This window comes from Rhinopithecus bieti, unplaced genomic scaffold (genome assembly GCF_001698545.2).
Source record: "Rhinopithecus bieti isolate Rb0 unplaced genomic scaffold, ASM169854v2 scaffold_4553, whole genome shotgun sequence".
Lineage (NCBI taxonomy): Eukaryota > Metazoa > Chordata > Mammalia > Primates > Cercopithecidae > Rhinopithecus > Rhinopithecus bieti.
This window is the reverse complement of record NW_016804694.1, coordinates 677,071-704,578: the sequence shown is the minus strand read 5'-3', so window position 1 is coordinate 704,578 and position 27,508 is coordinate 677,071. Positions and strand designations below refer to the sequence as shown.

The 27,508-nt window shown below is 41.9% G+C and overlaps 1 protein-coding gene and 2 long non-coding RNA genes across 5 annotated transcripts in view; 1 reads left to right on the top strand and 2 right to left on the bottom strand.

Moving 5' to 3' along the window:
- Positions 1-8,855, bottom strand: part of LOC108528325 (uncharacterized) — an 18,167-nt gene extending 9,312 nt beyond the window's left edge. Inside the window, exons 1-2 of the long non-coding RNA XR_001885100.1 lie at positions 8,775-8,855; positions 1,214-1,370 (exon numbers count right to left, since the gene is read on the bottom strand). This is a non-coding gene — a long non-coding RNA (uncharacterized LOC108528325). The remainder of the gene's footprint in view (positions 1-1,213; positions 1,371-8,774) is intronic.
- Positions 1-27,508, top strand: part of SLC26A8 (solute carrier family 26 member 8) — an 86,508-nt gene that overhangs the window by 26,665 nt on the left and 32,335 nt on the right. For all 3 annotated transcript variants that reach the window (XR_001885097.1, XM_017870078.1, XM_017870079.1), the window contains exons 4-10: positions 2,698-2,814; positions 5,506-5,687; positions 8,706-8,870; positions 9,566-9,715; positions 19,898-19,980; positions 24,712-24,859; positions 26,666-26,779. Coding sequence is in view for 2 of the 3 variants with exons in the window: in XM_017870078.1 (XP_017725567.1) it covers positions 2,698-2,814; positions 5,506-5,687; positions 8,706-8,870; positions 9,566-9,715; positions 19,898-19,980; positions 24,712-24,859; positions 26,666-26,779 (959 nt within the window). In the remaining variant the exon portion in view is untranslated. The remainder of the gene's footprint in view (positions 1-2,697; positions 2,815-5,505; positions 5,688-8,705; positions 8,871-9,565; positions 9,716-19,897; positions 19,981-24,711; positions 24,860-26,665; positions 26,780-27,508) is intronic.
- Positions 18,758-27,508, bottom strand: part of LOC108528324 (uncharacterized) — a 62,298-nt gene continuing 53,547 nt past the window's right edge. Inside the window, exon 3 of the long non-coding RNA XR_001885099.1 lies at positions 18,758-18,970. This is a non-coding gene — a long non-coding RNA (uncharacterized LOC108528324). The remainder of the gene's footprint in view (positions 18,971-27,508) is intronic.

Genomic DNA, 27,508 nt, shown 5'->3' with positions numbered 1-27,508 from the left:
AAAAAAAAAAAAAAAGAAAAAAGAAAAGGTTTCTTAAATAAGACACCGAAAGCAAAAGGGGAAAGACTGATCAATGTGAAGTAAGTACAGTTTAAGAATTCTATCTATTCAAAGCCACTGTGAAGTTTGAAAAGCGGCTAGGCACGGTGGTTCATGCCTGTAATTCCAGCACTTTGGGAGGCTGAGATGGGTGAATCATTTGAGGTCAGGAGTTTGAGACCAGCCTGGCCAACATGGCGAAACCCCGTCTCTACTAAAAATACAAAAATTAGCCGGGCATGGTGGCGTGCGCCTATAGTCCCAGCTACTCAGGAGGCTGAGGTGGGAGAATCACTCAAACAAGGAGGTGGAGGTTGCAGCAAGCCAAGATCAATCACCACTGTACTCCAGCCTGGGAGACAGAGCAAGATGCCATCTCAAAAAAAAAAAAAGATTGAAAAGCAAATCACAGAATGGGAGATACTTGCAAAACAATATACAACAAAGGATTTATTTGTAATATACATACTCCTATAAATCCATAAAAATAACTAGACAAGGGTGTTCAACATTATTAGTAATAAATAAAGCAGAAAATGAAATTGAAATGAATTATCACCATGCACACTAAAATTAAAAATCTGGCATATCATGTGCTAGCATAGATGTGGATAATGGGAACTGTCATACATTACTAGTGGTAGTATAAATTGCACAACCATTTGGAAAACAGTTTGGCATTATTTAATAAATGCCCCAGAAGCTGAAATTCAAGCTATATATTCTTGAGAAACTTGTAAATCTGTGTACCAGGAGACATGCACAAGAATATTCATAGCAATATTGTTCATAATAGTCCCAAACTGGAAACAAAGACAGGATACCGTGAACCCTGGAGACAAAGAATGGGAAGGTAGCAGCCTTGGATTCTGATGGCTTTTTAGTTTGGTTCCAGTCTCTGATGAGGTCTAACTGCCCTTTGTACCCTTTTAATAAATGTCCTATTTTGCTTCAGCTAATTTGAGTAGATTTTCTGTTTCTTGCAATCAATAGAGCCTTGCCTAGGGGACAAAAATGTGGTGAAGAAATCCTATAGATTACAAGAGACTTAAGAGACATATCAACCAATGTAAGGACCATATTTGGGTCCTGATTTAGACACACAGATTGTGAAACAAAGCACAACACGTAACAGCAAATAATTTTTTAAAGATCACCCCAAAACTCACCATACCTCTGGTTCAAGGTCTCTTGTGAGACTGTAGTTATCTCAAGGTTCTACTGAGGCTGGAGGATCTGCTTCCAGGCTCACTCATATGGCTGTTGGCAGGCCTGAGTTCCTCCCCATTCTGGCTTCTCCATATTCACAGCATGGCAGCTGGCAGGACCAACTATATGTGTTGGGCCCAATACAAAATAAAAACACAGGGACCTTAGTTCAAAAATTATTCAGAATTTCAAGACAGTGACAGCAAAGCCATTAAACCAAGTGCAAAGTCCTTCTAAGCCTAGGACTCTGTCTTGACTGCATAGATTACAAACCTTTGAAGCCACCTCTGGTAGGTAGTGAATGAGAGAGCAACCAAGATGGAAACCAAAAGTCTTTTTGCCACCTAACCTCAGAAGTGACATCCTGTCATTTTTGTTATAGTCTACTCCTTAGAAACAAATTAGTAAGTCTATTCCACACCTAATGGGGAGGAAATTATGCAAGGGCAAGAATACCCATCTTAGAGACCCTCTACCACAACAATTATTTGTAAGATAATCAGGGAAATTTGAACACTGAGTGGATAACGATGATATTGTACTAAAATTACAAGAGTATTATCATTTAGAGACACATACCAAAATATCTACAGATTAAATAATCAAATGCCTTGGATTTGCCTCAAAGTAACATAGGGTGAGAGAGGAGTAGGAGCATAGATTGGTTATGGGTTGACCATTGAAGTGGATGATGGGTGTATGGAATTCATTAAACTCTATTTTTGTATATGTTTGAAATGTCTTATAAAAAGAAGCCTTGCTTATCTAAGACAATAAACCACCTCACTAAATTCATCATTGAATTTAGATGAGTATATTGGTATGATGTAAATTGAGGACAGACTCTTAGGGAAGGAAATAGGGGCTTGAAACATCAAAAGGATGACACTATGCCTGTTAGTCCATTTGCTTCAAAATTTCCAAATTCTCATGGTGCTTCTTAGAAAAGAAAGTATTAGAGAAGGAGCTGAAGGAAGAGGCTGGAGTGACTGGCCTATGGAAGAGAACCAACACATACCAACTTCAAGTCAGTGAAGTGTGATTCTTGCCTTGCTCTCCAGTTTTATCTTCAGCCCTGGAGAATTCCCAGGGCCTGCTTGTGCTTGGCTAGGAATAAGGATGGGGCTGCTTTTGAGCTGTTGGAATTAGGGGTCTTATTGCTGTGGTATTTGCTTCACAGGTTTAGTATTAAGACCTCACAGTGAACGATGTTTCAGCCTATGATATTGGATTGAAGTGTAAAAAGCATATGGCAAAATAGGAAGAGAAGCTAGGAATCAAAGCAGATAATAAAAAGTACTAATGAAGGACTATATGTCCAGAAATACTGTTACCACACTCAGTCAGCTATACACATGGATGATTTTTATTTTAAATATTCTTTACGGCCTTTATTTAAGGTGACTTTTAAAGCCAAGCTGCTTTTTCTTAAATTATCTTGTTTTTCAGGCCTGACACTTAGTTTGCTGGCAAGGCAACTGATTCCTCCTCTCAACATCGCTTATGCAGCTTTCTGTTCTTCAGTAATTTATGTAATTTTTGGATCATGTCATCAAATGTCCATTGGTGAGTTCAGCACTGAAATACACATGCGGTGGATGAAGTTTCCATCCTGATCATATATTTATTGCTAAGGAACCCAACATAAAACTATCTTTAAGATAGAAAGAAAGGAAGCAGGAGGTGGACATTCTATCCATACAGTTAGTGTTCAGATTGTAGAAATAAATACTTCTAGGGTATCATTATTGTCACCACCAGAAAACAGGCCAGCAAGTTGTTTCCCAAATAAATTAAAGGGTAGATGTACTTTCCTTGAGAAATCACCACACATTGGCATCTGACTTCCCTCAACCCAGAAGATTCAGAATTGATTACGTCAATACTCCTAGAGCAGATATTTCTTTCATCTGACCCATATTAACCAAACTCCATGGGCTGACTTGTAATACAGCAAGCCAGCTTATTAATTTACAATGAGAAAATGTTATCACAGTAACAAAACACTGACATCCCTAGGATAAGTACTTCCCTTCCCTGAGTCAAAAGTCCATCTACTAATTTATAATTAGAAATAACTTATTACAGAGGCCAGACTAATTAAAGGTCATAGAATCAGCACATTTACTTCACCTAGGTAAGCCTGCATAGAAATCAAATCACAAAACTCCCCCATAAGTTTAGAAGGTTATTGACAATATTTACTCAGTGATGTGCCTTTTCCTAGATTTCTCCACTGAACTGACCAATCCACCAACATTTACCATTCTGAATGACACATTCTGTTTTTTTTGAGATGGAGTCTCGCTCTGTCACCCAGGCTGGAGTACAGTGGTGCTATCTCGGCTCACTGCAAGCCCCACCTCCCAGGTTCACACCATTTTCCTGCCTCAGTCTCCTGAGTAGCTGGGACTACAGGCGCCCGCCACCACGTCCGACTAATTTTTTGTATTTTTAGTAGAGATGGGGTTTCACCGTGTTAGCCAGGATGGTCTCGATCTCCTGACCTTGTGATCCACCCGCCTCAGCCTCCCAAAGTGCTGGGATTACAGGCATGAGCCACCGCTCCCGGCCGACACATTCTTTATATATGTTTTTATGTTCAGTCTGATTAACATCCCATCCTTCCAGATGTGAAGTGCTACTTTTCCTTTTTTAAGAATAGCTTGGCTGGGCACGGTGGCTCACGCCTGTAATCCCAGCACTTTAGGAGGCCAAGGCAAGCGGGTCATGAGGTCAGGAGTTTGAGACCAGCCTAGCTAACATAGTGAAACCCTGTCTCTACTAAAAATACAAAAATTAGCTGGGCATGGTGGCAGGTGCCTGTAGTCCCAGCTAGTCAGGAGGCTGAGACAGGAGAATAGCTTGAACCCAGGAGGCAGAGGTTGCAGCGAGCCAAGATTGTACCACTGCACTCCAGCCTGGGCGACAGAGCAAGACTCCATCTCAAAAAAACAAAAAAAGAATACCTCATGGCCAGGCATTGTGGCTCATGCCTGTAATCCCATCACTTTGGGAGGCTGAGGCAGGTGGATTACCTGAGGTCAGGAGTTTGAGACCAGCCTGGCCAACATGGTGAAACCCCATCTCTACTAAAAATACAAAAAATTAGCTAGGTGTGGTGGCTGGTGCCTGTAATCCCAGCTACCTGGGAGGCTGAGGCAGGAGAATTGCCTGAACCCGGGAGGCGGAGGTTGCAGTGAGCCAAGATCACGCCATTGCACTCCAGCCTGGGCAGCAAGAGCAAAACTCCATCTCAAAATAAAATAATAAAAATAAAGAATAGCTCATGTCTTTATTCAATCCATTATGTGTTGATTTTACATTTGAACACCAAGAAAACAACTTTATTCCTATATTTCCAAGTTTCTGAGGAACCTCACAATCATTTCCAAATACTTATAATAAGGGTTGTAAGAAATTTATTTATGTTAGGTAAATTTAAAGTTAAGGTGTACCTTTGCTCTCGTATGTGGTATGACAATATGAGGACTAAACGTAATGTTTGAAATAAGTTTAATTTACCTCAGTGTCAGTATTATTTTTCTTCCTATTGTTATTGATTGCTTCGTTTTCTTTTTTCTTTTCTTTTTTTTTTTTTTTTTTTTTTTTTTTTTTTTTGAGATGGAGTTTTGCTCTTGTTGCCCAGGCTGGAGTGCAATCATGCCATCTCAGCTCACTGCAATCTCTACCTCCCAGGTTCAAGTAATTCTCCTGCCTCAGCCTCCTGAGTAGCTGGGATTACAGGCATGTGCCACTACGCCCAGCTCGTTTTGTATTTTTAGTAGAGATGGGGTTTCTCCATGTTGGTCAGGCTGGTCTCAAACTCCTGACCTCAGGTGATCCACCTGCCTCAGCCTCCCAAAGTGCTGGGATTACAGGTGTGAGCCACCACGCCCGGCGATTGCTTTGTTTTCTAATATTTTCACTGCCATCTCACTTTTAACCTTCTCTAAGAGCAGACACAGTAGCTGAGCCTGACACCCATTTCAGTCAACTTCTCTATTCCACTCAACATGCCCATAATACAAAGAGACTGAATACCTAGACCACCACCATCTAAATTCCATGAGTTGGTCACAATATGTGGAGCCACAGTTCTCTTTCTCAATCTTTCTTACTTCTCAATGGCCACTTTCAAATGAGAAAAGCTATTCAGATGAAGGACAAGCCAGAATTCAACCATACCTTTCTTTTGTCAGTATCAGTTTACCTGGACTTGAAACTTCACCTTCTGCCTAACATCTTCTTCCATAGGTTCCTTCTTTCTGGTGAGTGCTCTGCTGATCAATGTTCTGAAAGTCAGCCCATTCAACAGTGGTCACCTGGTCATGGGATCTTTCGTCAAGGATGAGTTTTCTGCCCCCTCCTACCTTATGGGCTATAATAAATCCTTGAGTGTGGTGGCAACCACAACTTTTCTGACTGGGATTATTCAGGTAGGATCTGAGTCTTCAAATCCCTGAAAAGGAACTGAATAAAGGGGCTATAAACAGACCCCTTCCTTATACTGCTCCTGTGATCCATTGTGATATACCTGGAACTGCAGTGATTGATTTTTTGAAAAATCGGAGGCTGTGTGAATAGGGTGTCTCCTTAGTGATAAACTTCTCTCCCTTCAGAAATCATCTACCACTGATTTAGGAGGAGATATTGAACATTCTCTTCAGTCCTTTCTCCTCTAAGACAAAGGGTCTAAGGGACGATGGTCCAGAGCAGTGGTCCCCAACCTTTTTGTAACCAGGGACCAGTTTCCTGGAAGACAATTTTTCCACAAATGGCAGGTCAGGGCCAGGGAGGGTGGTGGTTTTGGGATAAAACTGCTTCACCTCAGATGACCAGGCATTTGGTTCTCAAAAGGAGCACGCAACCTAGATCCCTTGCATGTGCAGTTCACAATAGGGTTCGTGCTTCCCTGAGAATCTAATGCTGTGGCTGATCTGACAGAAGGCAGAGAGCTCAGGCAGTGATGTTTGCTTGCCCACTGCTCACCTCCTGCTGTGCAGCACCTGGTTCCTAACAGGCCACAAACCAGTACCAGTACCCGTCCGTGGCCCTGGGGGGTTGGGGACTGTTAGTCCAGAATTCCACTCCTGATTTTACCTTTTAAAAAATTGCTTCATATTCTTTTTTTTTTTTTAGATGGAGTTTTGCTCTTGTCGCCCAGGCTGGAGTGCAATGGGACAATTGTGGCTCACTGCAACCTCCACCTCCCAGGTTCAAGTGATTCTCCTGCCTCCCGAGTAGCTGAGATTATAGGTGCATGCCACCACACCCAGCAAATTTTTGTATTTTTAGTAGAGAAGGGGTTTCACCATGTTAGCCAGGCTGGTCTTGAACTCCTGACCTCAGGTGATCCACCCACCTCGGCCTCCCAAACTGTTGGGATTACAGGCATGAGCCACTGTACCCGGCCAAAAATTGCTTTATATTCCATCAACAAGAATAGCCTCATTTAGCTGGGCATGGTAGCATGTGTCTGTAGTCCCAGTTACTCAGGAGGCTGAGGTGGGAGGATCACTTGAGCCCAGGAGGTTGAGGCTGCAGTAAGCTGTGATCATGCCACTGCACTCCAGGCTGGGTGACACAGCGAGACCCTGTCTCCAAAATAATAATAATAATAATAATGGCCTCACAGGCTCACACACTATCTTTGGGTTAGTAAGCTTTAGAGTCAGATCTGGAATCCTTTTTCTGCATTGACAAGGACCACAACTAAAGGACAATAATATGAATGACTCATTAAAATCTCAAAACTTATTTTGGCACTGTCTTTAATTTCCTCTGAGAGTCTATCACCAAAAGTTCACCCACTGAACTAAAGTCACATCTTCCAGGCTTATTTCTCTTTTTTCTCAACTAACCCACTCTCTAGTTGATTTTCACTGATCTCCCCTGGGACTGTCTTTCATTAGGTAAAGATTTATTGGATACCTACAAAGGCAGGCTATCAACGTGGGCAGACACCAGCCCTGACACTATGAGCTGTGTGAACTTTGGTAAATTATTTTACCTTGGTGGGCCTCAGTTTCCTCATGTGTAAAGCAGGAATAATATTTGTTTTGCAGGGTTCTTAGGGGGATTAAGTGAAAAAAATGCATGCAAAGTATTTAGCCTAGAGCCTGTCACATAGTAAGCATCAATAAGTTATACTTAGTTGGCACAGAGAAATGAATTTGGTACTTTAACAGACCAAAAATTTAAAAGACAATATATAGTTTCCTGTGGTTAAAAATCTTTTTTTTAATATTGTGGGATAAGACAAAATACACAAGCAGCCTTTTAATTATCAAGAGGCCTCATGCATGCTTTCTCTCCTCCTTCAAGCCTCAGCTTTTTTCATCTAAAAAAGGAAGAGGGCTGGGCATGGTGGCTCACATCTGCCTCAGCCTCCCCAACAGTTGGGACTACAGGCACACGCCACCACGCCCAGCTAATTTTTGTATTTTTAGTAGAGATGGTGTTTCACCATGTTGGCCAGGATGGTCTCGATCTTCTGACCTCGTGATCCACCCGCCTCGGCCTCCCAAAGTGCTGGGATTACAGGCATGAGCCACCACGCCTGGCTATAACATATATTTTATATATGTATATTGACATGTAAAATATCTTTTTATTTTTCTTCAGGATATGCATAATCCTGAAAACATAAATAAATTCAATTTAATCATTCTCAGTAAAGATAAGAGTCAAAGGCCAAGAAGTTTGAGCTCGATCCCACTGTTTTGGAATTATCTTCTCCTTTGTGAAAAGCTGCATTCCTCAGAGGAATGTTAACATCTCCTGAAAAGGGCTATCAAAGCTTCTAATGAAAGAGGTTTAAAAAGGCAAAGGCAGGCCAGGCACAGTGCTTTCATGCCTGTAATTCCAGGGTTTTGGGAGGCCAAAACAGGAGAATCACTTGAGGTCAGGAGTTCGACACCAGCCTAGGTAACATAGCAAGGTTCCCCATCTCTACGAAAAAAAAAAAAAAAAAACTTAGCTCAGTGCTGTGTGCGTCTGTAGTCCCAGCTACTTGGGAAGCTGAAGCAGAGGATACCTTGTGCCCAGGAGTTTGAGGTTACAGTGAGCTATGATTGCACTCCAGCCTGAGCAATAGAGTGAGATCCTATCTCATGAATGAATAAATAGGCAAAGGTTTGTTCTGATCACCTTGTCCCTGTTTTCCCCAAGCCAACCAAGAGAGCAGTAGATTCCAGAGCAAGAACTTAAGTGAGCTGACTGCTCACAAAGAAGGAAAGGAGTAGTGTGGGCTAGCACTTGTCAGGAGCCTCTGATCAACATACAAGGACCCATGTTATCAACTTCTGTTCATTAGGGAAAGAGAGTTATAAGAGTTACCAAAGGGGCCTATCTTAACTTTTCTGTTGGAAACCCTTCTTTTCCTGGAGAGTGCCATTGGTGCCATTGCTGGATTGAAGACATTCTGCCCCACTCTGGTTTTCTCTTCTCTGCAGCTAATAATGGGCGTATTGGGTTTGGGCTTCATTGCCACTTACCTTCCGGAGTCTGCAATGAGTGCTTACCTGGCTGCTGTGGCACTGCATGTCATGCTGTCCCAGCTGACTTGCATCTTCGGGATTATGATTAGTTTCCATGCCGGTCCCATCTCCTTCTTCTATGTGAGTAATTTCAACTCTTACCCAGAGTTACAAATGCCACTCCTCTTGCCTCCAAAGAGAGGTGGACCTCAGTGGGGAGACTCCTGCCCATTCTGAAAGGAGACACAGCCAATAGCAGCTTAGTCAAGAGGGTACTAGAAATATTTTCCTTTATTGGAGAATTAGGGTCTTGATTAATTGCAGATGCCAGACCATGCTTTCAGTTGACTAACCATTTCAGTCAGCCTTTTAAACTATCATGATATATATTAAAATTTGACCTTTAAGATATTGTATATATCACAGTTCTTTTCATTACCTACCTTATAACAGACATGTATCCTAAAACATCTAAAGGATATACAATACTAAGTAGTTCCTGAATGTAAGAATAGGGTAGGAGCTAAGCTACAGTATATTATTTGGGAAAACTAATAACTATTGGCTTATAAACAGAACTTCTAGGGCCTGTTCATTATACTAAAACATACAGTGTGTTCTCTCCTTGTCCTTATTGAACATTACTGTCCCTCTTTTTACAAAAATGGCCACCTCCACCATGCTTGCCCTCACTATTCTAGTAATGCCCATAAAGACCTTTGTACCCAGAAACTCTACTTGGGGACTTCTTTTTGAGTTAATCTACAGCGTCCATTTCTAGACTTAGGCAATTACTATATCCCTTTCTAAGCCTCCGTAATTTTATTTTCTTTCAGGACATAATTAATTACTGTGTAGCTCTCCCAAAAGCTAATTCCACCAGCATTCTACTATTTCTAACTGTTGTTGTTGCTCTGCGAATCAACAAATGTATCAGAATTTCTTTCAATCAGTATCCCATTGAGTTTCCCATGGAATTATTTCTGGTAGGTGTTTTTGATGTCCCAAATTCATAGTTTACATAATTTTAATATTTAAAAAAAATGTTGAGCTGAATTGTGTAAAAGCTGAATACATTTAGTTTTGATATATGCTTATATTTGTGAAAACATGCTTATTTTCTTTTCTAAAATATTTTGATAATATAGTTGACAAATAAAAATTGAATCTATAGTTTATGATGTCATATTTTGATATAGATACACATTATGAAATGTTTAAATCAAGTTTGTTTGTTTTTTTGACAGAGTCTTGCTCTGTTGCCCAGAATGGAGTGCAGTGGTGCAATCTTGGCTCACTGCAACCTCTGCCTCCCAGGTTCAAGCAATTCTCTTGCCTCAGCCTCCCGAGTAGCTGCAATTACAGGCGTGTGCCACAATGGTGAGCTAATTTTTGTATTTTTTTAGTAGAGATAGGGTTTCACCATGTTGACCAGGCTGGTCTCAAACTCCTGACCTAAGGTGATCCGCCCGCCTCGGCCTCCCAAAGTGCTGGGATTACAGGCGTGAGCCACCACGCCTGGCCTAATTAACATTTTTAATTTTTTTCACCTTGCATCCCTAGCAGCAGTTATTATTTTTGTTGTGAGAACATTTAAGATCTACTCTCAAGCAATTCCATTATTAACTGTAGTCACAATAGCACAATTGATCTGCCTCACAAAATGCTTATTTCCAAGTACTTTTATCTATTGACTCGTTCTCATAATATTTCAAAGATAAGGTTTTTTTCCCCTTGTGAAAGAAATACGGGCTCATTCTAAGTTTGAAAACATAAAGAAGTTTTAAAAGTGGTAGAGGAAAAGAAATTCCTATAGTTGCACCATCCAAAGTCAACTACTAGTGATACTTTAGTATTTTCAGTTATTTACTCCTTTCTTCTCTCAGACACACATATGACAGGCCTAGCCTCAATGTTGGTGAATTTCCATCTTTTTCTACATAAATATTTTATTTTTATTTTAATGTCATTGAAATCATACTGTTATTCAACTTCCATTCCTTCTCACTATGCTACAATAAGGAAATTGAGGCAGCTCATCCCTGGACTTGAACATAGGAGCACATCTAGATTAGAAGATGTCAGACTCAGAGGACCTTCCTAAAAAAATTAAAATAAAATGAAATCCAAGAATTGAGGCACAAGCAATCTCATATTTAAACGATAACAGACAAAGGGCCAAAGAACCAAGGAGGAAATGAACAGCCCTTTCCTATGGCTAAAACCAGATGCATTCACAAAGGAAACATACGATGTTCACGGAGAAACAACTGGAAGATTTGAACATCTTGTTCAATAAGAACCCATACCCGAACCCCAGCCTTCAGAAAGAAATGGCCTCAAAAATGGACATGTATCCAACAGTACAGGTTTGGCTCAAGAACCACAGAGCAGAGGCTGGGTGCGGTGGCTCATGCCTGTAATCCCAGCACTTTAGGAGGCCAAGGCAGGCGAATCACCTGAGGTCGGGAGTTCGAGACCAGCCTGACCAACATGGAGAAACCCTGTCTCTACTAAAAATACAAAATTAGCCCGTTGTGGTGGCACGTGCCTGTAGTCCCAGTTACTCAGGAGGCTGAGGCAGGAGAATGGCATGAACCCAGGAGGCGGAGCTTGCAGTGAGCTGAGATCCGGCCACTGCACTCCAGCCTGGGTGAAAGAGCGAGACTCCATCTCCAAAAAAATAAAATAAAATAAAATAAAATAAAATAAAAGAACAAAACTCAAGCAAGCAAAATGCAAGCTTATTCAGCAAACACAATCTCAACAACAGCAATTAGCTGAGGACAGAGTCAAGACCAGTCCTTCCCAAGAAATACAGACATACCAGTCAAATCTCCTAATGATGCCTATCTTGTAGCCCTAGTTTATACAGATCACTGGGCACCCTGGTTGTGACTCACCTTATGCCCCAATGTTAAGGTCCCTACAGATGACTTTGTTGTCCACAAAATAGTTCATTTTGGCTACTGCCAAGATCCTAGAATATACTGCCTCTGCTTCTATCTCATTTTTGGAATCCTGATTTTATTCTCCATGCTTCAATTCTAATTGTTTTTTTTTTTTTTTTTTGTTTTGTTTTTTTGAGACGGAGTCTCACTCTGTCACCCTGGCTGGAGTGCAGTGGCCGGATCTCAGCTCACTGCAAGCTCCGCCTCCTGGGTTCACGCCATTCTCCTGCCTCAGCCTCCCGAGTAGCTGGGACTACAGGCGCCCGCCACCTCGCCCGGCTAGTTTTTTTTTGTATTTTTTAGTAGAGACGGGGTTTCACAGTGTTAGCCAGGATGGTCTCGATCTCCTGACCTCGTGATCCGCCCGTCTCGGCCTCCCAAAGTGCTGGGATTACAGGCTTGAGCCACCGCGCCCGGCCTAATTCTAATTGTTTTGACTGTTCACCTCTACAAAGTAGAGAGAGATTCTAGACACAAAATGTAACATATTGTAATGTGTGTAATGATTTCCTACAAGAGAGTACTTTTCAGCAATAAGGAACAAACTGGAGATAAACACACACATGTTATGTGTACAACATGGATGGATTTCAAAAACATTATGTAGCATGAAAGAAAAAAGACACAAAAGGCTACATACTGTATAATTCCATTACATGAATTCCTAGAGCAGGAAAAACTAATCTATCATGACAAAAAGATTAATGCCTGCCCATGTGGAAAAATTAAATAGTAAGTGGTAGAAAACTAATTTATCAGGGTGATGGAAATGTTTCATGTGTTAATTAGGTGTTAATTAGGGTGGCAGTTACCTGGCATATAAATTCCTCAAACACATAGAACTGGCCAGGCGCGGTGGCTCAAGCCTGTAATCCCAGCACTTTGGGAGGCCGAGGCGGGCGTGTCGCGAGGTCGGGAGATCGAGACCATCCTGGCTAACCTGGTGAAACCCCATCTCTACTAAAAATACAAAAACTTAGCCAGGCGAGGTGGCAGACGCCTGTAGTCCCAGCTACCCGGGAGGCTGAGGCAGGAGAATGGCGTGAACCTGGGAGGCGGAGGTTGCAGTGAGCTGAGATCACGCCACTGCACTCCAGCCTATGCGACAGAGCAAGACTCCATATCAAAAAAAAAAAAAAATAGAACTTTATATCTAAAAGCTTTGCACTTTATTGTATCTAAATTATACCTTCATAAAAATAAATATATATAACAAAGAAATCGAGGCAAACGAGATGTTAAATGTTTTTTCTAATCTATGTCATTAGTAAGTAGCAGAGCTAGGGCTCACTGTCTAATAACAATGTTTCTTGTTTCTTTTCTTTTCTTTTTTTTTTTTTGAGACAGAATCTCACTCTGTCACCCAGGCTGGCGTGCAGTGGCATGATCTCGGCCCACTGCAACCTCCACCTCCCAGATTCAAGCGATTCTCCTTCCTCAGCCTCCTGAGTAGCTGGGATTACAGGTGCCCACCACCATGCCCAGCTGATTTTATATTTTAGAAGAGATGGGGGTTTCACCATGTTGGCCAGGCTGGTCTCGAACTCCTGACCTCAAGTGAGCTGCCCGCCTCAGCGTCCCAAAGTGCCAGGATTACAGGCATGAGCCAACACACCTGGCCTCTTGTTTCTTTTCTAAAATCTTCTGGTAAAATTTATATTTTACAGTTATAATTAACATTTTACCATGATAAAGATATTTTCATCAATAAAACTCAGATTTTCTAAGTCAGCATTTTTCATTTTAAGATTACTGAATTCAGGGCCTGGCACAGTGGCTCACGCCTATAATCCCAGCACTTTGGGAGGCCAAGGTGGGCTGACCTGCTGAGGTCAGGAGTTTAAGACCAGCCTGGCCAACATGATGAAACCTTGTCTCTACTAAAAATACAAAAAGTAGCCGGACATGGTGGTGTGTGCCTGTAATTCCAGCTACTCCAGAGGCTGAGGTAGGAGAATCACTTAATTCGGGAGGCGGAGGTCGCAGTGAGCCCAGATCACGCCACTGCACTTGAGCCTGGGCGACAGAACGAGACTCCATCTTAAAATAAAAAAAAAAAAAAAGTTGCTGAACTTTTGGGTGTCAATGAGAATTATTTCTTTTTTAAGAGGTGGTCTGTGGCAAAGATGCTTCAAGTTAACCAAGTAATCGTATGCCCCCTGCACCTCCGAGTCTCTCTTGCAATTAGGAGGACCCAGTCACTTTTGAGCCAAAGAAGAGGTGAATAGGTGCAAGTTCCCTCTTCTTTCCGCCCCTGCTGTGATGACAGGAGCAGTATGTTAAGAAAATGGAGACCGGGAGCGGTGGCTCACGCCTGTAATCCCAGCACTCTGGGAGGCCAAGACAGGCAGATCACAAGGTCAGGAGATCGAGACCATCCTGGCTAACACGGTGAAACCCGGTCTCTACTAAAAATACAAAAAAATTAGCTGGGCGTGGTGGTGGACACCTGTAGTCCCAGCTACTTGGGAGGCTGACACAGGAGACTGGCGTGAACTCGAGAGGCAGAGCTTGCAGTGAGCCAAGATCGCACTACCGCACTCCAGCCTAAGCGACAGAGCAAGACTCTGTCTCAAAAAAAAAAAAAAAAAAGAAAAGAAAATGGAATCCCCAGGTGAAATTAGCTCAAATCCCTGGGGGATTGTTTGCAAAGAACCTGCCTGAGAGACACCAACCCACTATGGACTTTGAGTAGGCAAAAAAATAACTTCGATGTGTTAAAATGCTACAATCTCATGACTTGTATGTTGCCACAGCATAACCCATCTTACACTAACTAATCCACGTCTATCCTCTTCAAGGTTGAAAAACACTGTCTTGGGACTTTAGACTAAACTTTCCTATGACTTGCCTACTTCTTGTAGAGGTGCATATTATTTTCCCTTTGAATGTGTGAAAAGCTATTAATTCATAAAGGCCAGAAGCTGAAAGGCTTGTTTTTCAAAAGATTTTTCGGCCAGGCGCGGTGGCTCAAGCCTGTAATCCCAGCACTTTGGGAGGCCGAGACAGGCGGATCACGAGGTCAGGAGATCGAGACCATCGTGGCTAACACAGTGAAACCCCGTCTCTACTAAAAGTACAAAAATCTAGCCAGGCGAGGTGGCAGGCGCCTGTAGTCCCAGCTACTCGGGAGGCTGAGGCAGGAGAATGGTGTAAATCCGGGAGGTGGAGCTTGAGCTGAGATCCGGCCACTGCACTCCAGACCGGGCGACAGAGCGAGACTCCGTCTCAAAAAAAAAAAAAGATTTTTCAAAACCCTGAAGGCAGATCCAGCAATCCCACTATTGGGTATGTATCTAAAGGAAATGAAATCAGTATGTTGAGTAGATACCTGCACTCTCATGTTCGCTGCAGCACTATTTAAAACACCTAAGATATGGAATCAGCCCAAGTGTTCATCAACAGATAAATGGATACATGTGGTATATACAGGTATTAGTTGACAGACATGTAACAAAAAATGATTTTTAAAAAATTGTGGTATACATATACAATGGAATACTATTCAGCCTTTAGAAAAAAGGAAATCTTTCTCCTTAAAGACTGGGTATTTGGTTTTAAAAAATTAAAATAAAAAATAAAAAGAAGGAAATCTTGTCATTTGGGACAACGTGGATGAACCCAGAGGACATGTTAAGTGAAATAAGCCAGGCACAGAAAGACAAATACTGCATGATCTCATTTATATGTGGAATCTAAAAAGGTTGAACTCATTGAAGTGAAGAGTAGAATGGTGGTTACCAGGGGCTAGAGTTGCAGGAGAGTGGTTTGGGGAGATGTTGGCCAAAGGATACAAAATTTCAGTTTGATAAGAGGAATAATTTCAAGAGATCTGTTGTACAACATAGTAACTACAGTTAGTAACAATGTATCATATTCTTGAAAATTGCCAAGAGAGTAGATTTTAAGTGTTTTCACCACACCAAAAAAGATATGTAGGCATGGTAGCTCACACCTGTAATTTTGGCACTTTGGGAGGCCGAGGCGGGTGGATCACCTGAGGTTGGGAATTCAAGACCAGCCTGACCAACATGGAGAAACCTTGTTTCTACTAAAAATACAAAATTAGCTGGGTGTCGTGGCACATGCCTGTAATCCCAGCTACTTGGGAGACTGAGGCAGGAGAATCGCTTGAACACAGGAGGTGAATGCTGCAGTGAGCCGGGATTGCACCATTGCACTCCAGCCTGGGCAACAAGAGCAAAACTCCGTCTCAAAAAAAAAAAAAAAGAAAGAAAAAGAAAAAAAAAAGATGTATATGTGAAGTAATGCATATGTTAATAGCTCGATTCAGCCATGCCACAATGTGTATATACATATTTCAAAATAACATGTTATATATGACAAATACGTATGATTTTTATTTGTCAATTCTTAAAAACAAAACCTTGGATAGAAATGGTGCTCTAGAGCTCAGGGAACAATGTGTATATGGAGTTTGTAGGGTGCAGTCAGAGGCAGCCTCTCCTTTTCATAGAACCCAGCCCAGCTCTGGCACCTTAGAAGGCTAAGTTTTGTAGTCACCAGCAGACAGCACCCATGAACAGACAGCAGCCCTCTTTTTTTTTTGAGACAGAGTCTTGCTCTGTCTCCCAAGCTGGAGTGCAGTGGCGCAATCTCAGCTCACTGCAGCCTCTGCCTCCGAGGTTCAAGCAATTCTCCTGCCTCAGCCTCCTGATGAGAAGCTGGGATTACAGGCACACACCACCATGCCCAGCTAATTTTTGTATTTTTAGTAGAGACGGGGTTTCACCATGTTGGCCAGGATGGTCTCAATCTCTTGACCTCGTGATCCACCCACCTTGGCCTCCCAAAGTGCTGGGATTACAGGCATAAACCACCACGTCCAGCCCTCTCTTAAGCGACATCAGCACCAAGGATCATAGTGATGTTCCTTCAAGCAGCCTGTAAACCCAGATGTATCTGACACAGGTCTCAATCAATTTAGAAAGTTGATTTTGCCAAGGTTAAGGAAGCCCCCATGACACAGCCTCTGGAGGGAGGTCCTGACAACATGTGCCCAAGGTGGTCAGGGTACAGCTGACGCAGGAGAATGGCGTGAACTCGAGAGGCAGAGCTTGCAGTGAGCCAAGCTCACATTAGGGAGACACAATATATCCATCAATACCTGTAAGATGTACACTGGTTTGATCTGGAAGGGTGGGACAACTTGAAGGAGTGGGGGCTTCCATATCACAGGCAGATTTAAAATTTTTCTGATTGGTAATTGATAGAAAGAGTTATTATCAATAGAGATGAATGTCTGGGTTACAGTAAGGGGTTGTGGAGACCAAAGTTATGTCATGCAGATGCAGCCTACAAGTAGCAGGCTTCAAAGAGGATGGGTTGTAAATGTTTCTTATCAGACTTAAGGGTCTGTTTTGAGGTTACTGCTGGCTGACTTTTCCTGAATTCCAAAAGGGAGGAGGGATGTAATGAGGTATGTCTGACCCCTGCTTCAATCATGGCCTGAACTAGTTTTTTCAGGTTAACTTTGGAATTCCCTTGGCTAAGAGGTGGGGTCCATTCAGATGATTGGGGGCCTTAGAATTTTGTTTTTGGTTTACACAGCCTTGAAAGCAATCAACATGAACCAGAGTTATAAGGAAAGGAGAGAAGTGAGAGTGCAAAGAATGCTGTGGTTTGACTATGGCTGACAGATTGGTTTGTGAGCCACAGTCAAGATATTGCTCTGGGGGCCAGGCTTAGTGGCTCACTCCTGTAATCCCAGCACTTTGGGAGGTGGAGGTGGGTGGACTGCTCAAGGTCAGGAGTTTAAGACCAGCCTAGCCAACATGGTGAAACCCCATCTCTACTAAAAAACAAAAAATTAGCTGGGCATAGTGGCACATGCCTGTAGTCCTAGCTACTCAGGAGGCTGAGGCAGGAGAATTGCTTGAACCCAGGAGGCAGAGGTTGCAGTGAGCTGAGATTGCACCACTGCACTCCAGCCTGGTCAGCAGAGCAAGACTCTGTCTAAAAAATAAAAGAAGAAGAAAGAAGAAAGAAGAAGGAGGAGGAGAATAAAAAAGAAGAGAAAAGAAAAGAAGAAAAAGAAAAGAAAAGAAGAAACGGAAGGAAGGAAGGAAGAGAGGGAGGGAGGGAGGGAGGGAGGGTATATTCCTTTGGAGAATGCGATAAGTAATTACAATGCCCCACGAGGTGAGGTAGGGGAGGAAACAGAGGTCCAGCAATAAAATAGGTGAAGGCTTAGAATAATTGCAATTTAGGCATTAACCTGTTTTGTGACCTACTTGGTGCTCACAGGCTATTGAAGCCTGCAATACACTACCTATACACATGTCAAGTCAAGTGATGGGGACACAGTTTCTGCTACATAGCAGGGATTAGAGATGCAGGTTAGAACTAGAAGAAGACCTCCCTCTTACCCCTAGCGGTGAGGAAAATGAGAGAGGGAGGATGGAGGCACCCATGGTCTAGGGTCTAAAATGCCTCTCACAGCACCCACGAAGAAACTAATGTTTAGATGTGCTGGAGGAAACTGCACACATCTATCAATCTGTCCTTAAGAGAGCAGATTCAGCCAGGTGCGATGGCTCACACTTATAATCCCAGCACTTTGGGAGTCCAAGGTAGGAGGATCACCTGAGGTCAGGAATTCAAGACCAGCCTGGCCAACCTGGTGAAACCCCATCTCTACTAAAAAATTAGCCAGGTGTCATGGCACATGCCTGTAATCCCAGCTACTTAAGAAGCTGAGGCATGAGAATCGCTTGAACCCAGGAGGCAGAGGTTGCAGTGAGCTGAGATTGCACCACTGCACTCCAGCCTGGGCAACAAGAGCAAAACTCCGTCTCAAAAAAAAAAAAAAAAAGAGCAGACTCAATATTTAGGAAAATTTTCAAGGCAACAACTGAGATCCAGGTAGACTATACCGGTAATTCAAGAGACCCTTGGCTATAAGAAATTATACACACTATCTGTTCATAATTTATGTGTATTTAAGCTGTATAGCAAACAAAAAAAGTAACAATAGTTGTCTTTGGATGAGTTATTTCTGTTTTTCAATGTTTCATATTTACTTCATTTTTCCCTGTGAGCAAATACTACCTTTATACTGGAAATAAGAGTTCCTTGCCATACTTGTCATACTTCTTGCCTCTTAACTATATGGAAACCAAGACTCTTCTTCTCTGATCCAAGCTGTAATCCAGATTCTTCCTTCCATTCTAATCTGTAGACTTCCTAGGGGTATTCTTCTGATAACAGTATCCCAGGTTAGCCAACTACTGTCCTGTTCAGCGTCTGGTTGAACTCCTGCAGTAGATGCTGGGGAAAGATGTATGTGTTAGTAGGAAGAATGGGATAAAGCAACTGTATAACTGCTATTTTAAAACCTAGGAATTGAGGTGTCTTGTCTCCGGTTTAATCTGCATCAATGCAGAGTCTTTATAAGCTGTAACAGCTGCTAGGTTGTCTCTTTTCCCTCTAATTAAAAGTCAGGGACTAAAGGGAGAATTGCCATTTTTAGAAGTAAATGAAAGCGGGGGGAAAGCAGGTACTTGCTTTGCTACAGAACTTTTTCTTTGTGCAATTAAATGTTGCTCCATATTATTAAGGGTTAATCATGTTTCTCTCTTCATATACCTCAACAAGCCCCTGAAAGGCATATCTGTATTACTACAATGTACCTGGAACTAAAAGCTTTTGAAACTGAAAACTTGATACAGCCATTATCCGAAAACATGTTTATATTAATCTAGATGTTTAAAGTTGGTGGGGAGAGTCCCCACTTCCTAATAAACTCTGAAATACACATCTCTTTATTTAAAGAGGAGCAAAGAGACAGTTATTTTCCAAGTCATTCTGTATTTAAATGGATCAATCTCACTGAAAGCCATTGAGATTCAAAGATATTAAATATTAAAACAAGAAAAAATAGAGTTGGTGGGGATACAGAAGTTCATGGCATCCATTTGTTCCCATCACGTGTCACAGACCAAGTTGTTTTGCACTCTGGCTACAATGCCAAAAAGAGCTTAGAGAACCAAAAGCTTCAGGAAAGATCTCTAATGCCTGCCTTGCTCCGCTGAACTAGCCACGCCTCTCTCTCCAACTTGCACGCGTAGGGACTGCTGCCTGTTTCATTTTCTGTCCTGCCAGAGGCTATGGGCAACTCTGCTACTGGAAGTGATGCACTATATTTAGGTAATCATATGCCACCCTCCCCCCCCTTTTTTTTTTTACCCCCTACAGATTATTGGCTTCACTGTGATTGCAAACAAGATAAACATGGCCACAGAAACCAGCCAGACGCTTATTGACATGATTCCTTATAGGTCAGTAATTCCACTCTTCAAGATTGCATTTCTCTTTCTGATACCCTCTCTTAGCCTCTGACCACACAGCCTGATTGATATTTTCTACTAGCAGTCTCTGGCCAAAGCAAAATTCATTTTAGAACACAGAGGTTCATGAAAGGAGAAGGGCTAGGGACAACTCCTTGGGTCTTCTCTGGTCAGCCTCTGTCTCTCTTATAGTTGAGCCAGTCCCCTTATCCAGGAGAACTGTTATATGCACTGAATACCAGAGAATCTCATGTGTTTTTTAAATAGCACATGATAGGCCTTCTGAACTACCATACCTCTCTGATTAATTCTCAAGGAGTGGACAAGAGATGCCTCAGTTTTTCTAGCCTCTCTCCTGTGGCTCTGTGTTCAGAAGATGAACGTTCCTTCTGCCTTCACAAACTTAGACTAAATTGATGCCCTACTTTTATTTATGTATTTATTTTTGACACCGGGTCTCATTCTGTTGCCTAGGCTGGAGTGCAGTGGCGCAATCATGGCTCACTGCAGCCTTGAATTCGCAGGCTCCAGTGATCCTCCCAACTCAGCTCTCTGAGTAGCTGGGACCACAGGCGTGCACTGCCACGTCCCGCTAAGTTTTTGCATTTTTAGTAGAGACAGCATTTTGAATGTTGCTTAGGTTGGTCTCAAAATCCTGGGCTCAAACAATCCTCCTGCCTCGGCCTCCTATAGTGCTGGGATTTCAGGCGTGAGCCACGGTGCCCGACCAGAATTGGTGCCCTTGAGCAACATTATTTTCTTACTCTGGGTAGAAAGTGATCTTCAAATAGCCTGGCATATGGAGTTCTTAAGGACTCACAATCAATTTACATTATAATTCTTACCAGTGACTATGAGGCACGGCTCTTGCTTCTGTTAGGAAATTATTTTTTTTACCCTTAATCAGATGAATCACATTAGCTAAGAAAGGCAATATACTGCAGTTTCTTGACTCACAGGGAGGCTTTTGAAGAGCATTGCCCATTTCCTCACATTGTATAATAAGGAATCCTGTAAAGAGTGAAGCCTACTTGCTAAACTCCAGGATCACAAAATGTAGGCTTTTATTATTTTTTTTTTTTTTTTCTTTTTTGAGACCAGTCTTGCTCTGTCACCCAGGCTGCAGTGCAATGGCACCATCTCAGCTCACTGCAACCTCCGCCTCCCAGATTCAAGTGATTCTCCTGCTCAGCCTCCTGAGTAGCTGGAATTACAGGTGCCTGCCACCATGCCTGGCTAATGTTTGTATTTTTTGTAGAGACAGGGTTTTACCATGTTAGCCAGGCTAATCTTGAACTCCTGGATCAGGTGATCCTCCTACCTCCACCTCCCAAAGTGCTGGGATTACAGGCGTGAGTCACCACACCTGGGCAAATGTAGGCTATTTTGACACAACCAGTTTGAACTAGTCTCATATCCTACCCAGTTCTCAATGAAATCTGATGATGGCTGAATCAACTTGAAATTCCAGTCAATTAAAAAATGTGGGCAGACACCACCTAGGTACTAGGGAATACAAAGATAAGCAAGACACGGTCTCTGTCCTCAGGAAAAAGAAAATAATAACAAGAACAACAGTGGGATTGACACTTTACATATTTGTATTATTTCATTTGCTCCCCACAGTAATGCTTTGAGGTAGATATTGTCTTCTTTTTTAAGCTAAGGAAACTAAGGCTTCCCATGTTTAAATTACTTAGCACATTGCTCCTCTGTGGCAGAGCTACCATTTGAACATATTTCTCCTTAATTCCAAAGTCTATAATTATAACCACTGTTATACTTACACAATATGCTTCTGTTATCAATGACTTCAAAACCACACAGCCAGGCTGGGCACAGAGACTCATGACTGTAATCTCAGCACTTTGGGAGGCTGAGGCAGGTGGATCACTTGAGGTCAGGAGTTCGAGACCAGCCTGGCCAACATGGTGAAACCCTGTCTCTACTAAAAATACAAAAACTAGCTGGGCATAGCAGTGTGTGCCTGTAATCACAGCTACTTGGGAGGCTAAGGCAAGAGAATCACTTGAACCAGGGAGTTGGAGGTTGCAGTAAGCCAGGATCAAGCCAGGATCCAGCCTGAGCAATAGATGGAGACTATCTCAAAAAGTAAAAAAGAAAAAAGAAAAAACCCACACAGCCAAGTTTCACTTATCTCTTATCATAAAATTCAAAAGTACAGATGGACAAGTGAGCATTTCAAAAGTCTAATTTTAAGTGTTGCTTTGAGCTTTCTCTTTTATTATGTATTTACCCAGGGTTGCTAGAGAATAGTAAGATTGGACAATTTAAGTTAGCTCCTGCTGTGTCCGTGTTCCCTTTTAACCTCATTTGCTAACAAGAATTGAATGTTACAGAGAACAGAAAGGAAAAACAGTATTTTATGTTGTTATCATAATAAATATTCAAGCTTTACTAATATAGATTGGGGTAGTAAATTACATTTACTGTGTACCTCTTTGGGACAGCCACATTCTTACCTAGCTTCTTAAAAAGACAAAAAGGTGGAATTTGATAACTTAAATAACTACCTCTAAGCATTCAGTTATGCTTCTACTTAGCTAATTACTGGGAAAATGCAAAGGAACTTGTAAGTTATAAACAAGGAATTAAAATAGACAGTAGGGCCAGACGCAGTGGCTCATGCTTGTAATCCCAGCACTGTGGGAGGCTGAGGCAGGCGAATCACTTGAGCTCAGGATTTCAAGACCAACCTGGGCAACATGGTGGGATTCTGTTTCTCAAAAAAAAAAAAAAAAAAAAAAAAAAAGATTAGCCAGGTGTGGTGGCATGCATCTGAAATCCTAGCTACTTGGAAGGCTGAGGTGGGAGGATTTATTGAGGAAGGTTGAGGCTGCAGTGAGCCATGATCACGCCACTGCACTCCAGCCTGGGTGATACAGCAAGACCTGGTCTCAATAAAAAAAAAAAAAAAAGAAGTTGAAGAAGAAAAGAAGAAGACATAGCTGGATGGTGAAGAAAATGATATTTAGCACTTCGAGGTGCTAAAAGTTAATTCTTTCTACTCAAAATAAAATTTAAAATGTAAGAACTAATAAGAAATTTTAATTAGATAAGGGATTATTTGCTTTGTGGAAATATATATCACAAAATTTCTTTTAAAATAATTTTCCCAAGAGTATTTACATGATTCATTTTATTAAATTTGGATTTTTATATAATTTATCAAAAGGAAATCAACTGTTGAGGCATACATNAAAAAAAAAAAAAAAGAAGTTGAAGAAGAAAAGAAGAAGACATAGCTGGATGGTGAAGAAAATGATATTTAGCACTTCGAGGTGCTAAAAGTTAATTCTTTCTACTCAAAAATAAAATTTAAAATGTAAGAACTAATAAGAAATTTTAATTAGATAAGGGATTATTTGCTTTGTGGAAATATATATCACAAAATTTCTTTTAAAATAATTTTCCCAAGAGTATTTACATGATTCATTTTATTGAATTTGGATTTTTATATAATTTATCAAAAGGAAATCAACTGTTGAGGCATACATATTTGTCTTTGATGAAATGATTAAAGATAATCAAAAGAACGAATAAGCATTTCAAATAGCAAACCTTATCTAAAACACTTAGATATTTTTTCTGACTTAGAAAGTAATCTAGAGAAATAAAAAAGGAAGCATATTTGTGCTTCCAGATTTGACTTAAAGAATTACGCCAGTATGGATCTATGGAAAAACACTACTCCCCCCAAATCATCAAGATTTCTTTTTCCTTCTATAGTCTGTTAATATTGTGCTTGATTTCTGACTGTTAAACTAATGCTTCATTCTGGAATAAACCCCACTTGATCACAGTGTATTATCCTTTTATATATTGACTTGCTAAAATGATAAGAATTTTTGCATTTATGTTTATGAAGGATATTGGCCTGAGTTTTGTTTTTCGGGTTGTTTGTTTGTTTGTTTTGTTTTGTTTTCTTGTGCTATCTGTGTCTGGTTTTAGTGTCAGAGTATATCGATTTTTTTTTTTTTTTTTTTGAGACTGAGTCTCCCTCTATCACCCAGGCTGGAGTGCAATGGTGCGATCTCTGCTCACTGCAACCTCCGCCTCCTGGGTGTAAGAGATTCTTGTGCCTCAGCCTCCAGAGTAGCTGGTATTACAGGTGCACACCACCACACCTGGCTAATTTTTTGTATTTTCAGTAGAGACAGGGTTTCACCATGTTGGTCAGGCTGGTCTCGAACTCCTGACCTCAAGTCGTCAACCCACCTCGGTCTCCCAAAGTGCTGGGATTGCAGGTGTGAGTCACCATACCCAGCCATATGTTGACATTATAGAAAGACTTGGAAAGTATTGCCTCATATTCAACTTCTGGAAGAGATTCTATAAAATAGGCATCATGTCTTCCTTAAATATCCACCTATTGTTCACCTATTGGTATGGTCTCAAACAGTATCAAGAAACCATTTTTCATGAATCGTTAAGGTTTTGCCTGTTCTGCTTATTGTCATTGCTACCTGGCAAACACACTGAACTACAAGACATAACAGCATGTTCTCTCAATGGCTTTCATAACGTGACTTGGTTTGCTGGCAGTTTTGGCAGGCTGCTGCCTCAATCACTCCACTTGTCCCTATTGTCATTAAAAAAAAAAAAAAAAAGAATCAGGACGGCCCAATATTAGAATAGAGTGGTGGAGATACCAAGAAAGGATTCCTCCTATCCAGAAATAATTCCACTATTCTATTCCAGCTTCCTGTTTCCTGTAACACCAGATTTCAGCCTTCTTCCCAAGATAATTTTACAAGCCATCTCCTTATCTTTGGTGAGCTCCTTTCTGCTCATATTTCTGGGCAAGAAGATTGCCAGTCTTCACAACTACAGTGTCAATTCCAACCAGGTGAGAGGACTATTACTTTCTCTGATCCTTAACTCTTTGTTCTTTAATCAAAGCCTCCTGCCAACATGAAGGCTGGAGTCTTTTTTAACTGAAGAGCCACTTGGACCATGATTTGGACAGTAATCACAAAGGATTTTTGAGAGGTGAGGGATACTTAACTTTGAGACCACTTGAATTAACCTGAGTGTTATTGCCCTAGAACAGATATGGTACAGAGAGTCCAGAAAATTATGGCATCATGTTGTTAAGTTAGGAGAGTTTCACCTTTCTTAATTTTAGCTTGCTTTCTACCAAGTCCTCCAACCACATACTGAGGTGCAATAAGAAATGCTGCAGAACATCCTATAAAAAGCCAGGGTTGGGCCAGGCACAGTGGCTCACGCCTGTAATCCCAGCACTTTGGGAGGCCAAGGCGGGCAGATTACGAGGTCAGGAGATCGAGACCATCCTGGCTAACACGGTGAAACCTAGTCTCTACTACAAAATAAAATAAAATTAAAATTAAAAGTTAACCAGGCGGGGTGGCAGGTGCCTGTAGTCCCAGCTACTTGGGAGGCTGAGGCAGGAGAATGGCGTGAACCCAGGAGGTGGAGCTTGCAGTGAGCCGAGATCACACCACTGCACTCCAGCCTGGGCGACAGAGTGATACTCCATCTCAACAACAACAACAACAGCAACAACAACAAAGCGAGGGCTGCTAATATCATACAGTTGGCCTCCCAGAAATAGTTTTTGTCTTTTAGGGAAAGTCTTCAACTACTCTGAATTTGGCCTTTTCCCTAGAACTCAAGAGGGAAATATGGAAGCAATGGGTATTCCAATATGACCTTTTTTGTTTTGTTTTGAGACGGAGTTTTGCTCTTGTTGCCCAGGCTGGAGTGCAATGGCATGATCTTGGTTCACTGCAACCTCCACCTCCCGGGTTCAAGCGATTCTCCTGCCTCAGCCACCCAAGTAGCGGGGATTACAGGCACTCACCACCATGCCCAGCTAATTTGTGTATTTTTAGTAGAGATGAGGGTTCACCATGTTGACCAGGCTGGTCTTGAACTCCTGACCTCATGGTCTGCCTGCCTCGGCCTCCCAAAGTGCTGGGATTACAGGTGTGATCCACTGCACCCAGCCAAATTTGACCTTTAGGTTAGTACATAAGGCAGGGAGAATAGCATTATGCTTCTCCCTGTCATCCTAAGTCCTGGTCATCACTTGAAAGAGAATAAAAATGCCAGAGTCTCATTTTCTCACCTTGAAAAAGCACTTCCCTTGTGATGACTAGCTAAAATGACGATTCAGTTTAATCAAGAAAATCAGATGTGCCATCCTTTCGTTCTTTCTAATTTATTTTATTTTATTTTATTTTATTTTATTTTATTTTTTGAGACAGAGTTTCACTCTTGTTGCCCAGGCTGGAGTGCAGTAGTGCAATCTTGGCTCACCACAACCTCCACCTCTCAGGTTCAAGCAATTCTCCTGCCTCAGCCTCCTGAGTAGCTGGGATTACAGGCATGCGCTACTACGCCTGGCAAATTTTCTATTTTTAGTAGAGATGGGGTTTCTCCATGTTGGTCAGGCTGGTCTCGAACTCCCAACCTCAGGTGATTCACCAGCCTCAGCCTCCCAAAGTGCTGAGCTTATAGGCGTGAGCCACCTCGCCTAGCCTTCTAATAATATTTCAATCTGTTATTTCAAGTGATGCAAACAACCCTATCTTCATATAAAAAAATAAACCATATGCCTTCAACTCAAAATAAAATCAGCATTCTTCAACAAAGAGGGGGGCCTAAAGCATCTGCCATTTCTTTACAGGATTTAATAGCCATAGGCCTTTGCAATGTCGTCAGTTCATTTTTCAGATCTTGTGTGTTTACTGGTGCTGTTGCTAGGACTATTATCCAGGATAAATCTGGAGGAAGACAACAGGTATGTTGAAATACAATTTGATCTCTACTACATAAACATATTCATATCAATTCATATGTATATTCAGAGTAGGGAATTAAATGGGTTTAATCTTGTTGCTGTTTTAATGTTATACTTAATGGGAAAGACCTCTGGGAAGAATTTGGATTCCATGCTTGCCTTAATTTTTGCTCAGATTTTGTCTTAAAAGTTACTTGTCAATGTGGAACCTGAAAGCCGTTTTCTGTTTCTTCTTCTTTTTTTTTTTTTGAGACGGAGTCTCGCTCTGTCACCCAGGCTGGAGTGCAGTGGCGCTATCTCAGCTCACTGCAAGCTCCGCCTCCTGGGTTCACGCCATTCTCCTGCCTCAGCCTCCAAAGTAGCTGGGACTATAGGCACCCGCTACTGTGCCCGGCTAAATTTTTTGTATTTTTAGTAGAGACGGGGTTTCACCGTGTTAGCCAGGATGGTCTCAATCTCCTGACCTTGTGATCCACCTGCCTTAGCCTCCCAAAGTGCTGGGATTACAGGTGTGAGCCACTGTGCCCAGCCGAAAGCCATTTTCTATTTTTATTTTTTATTTTTTTTATTTTTTGAGGCGGAGTCTCGCTCTGTCGCCCAGGCTGGAGTGCAGTGGCGCGATCTCGGCTCACTGCAAGCTCCGCCTCCCGGGTTCACGCCATTCTCCTGCCTCAGCCTCCCGAGTAGCTGGGACTACAGGCGCCCGCCACCGCGCCCGGCTAATTTTTT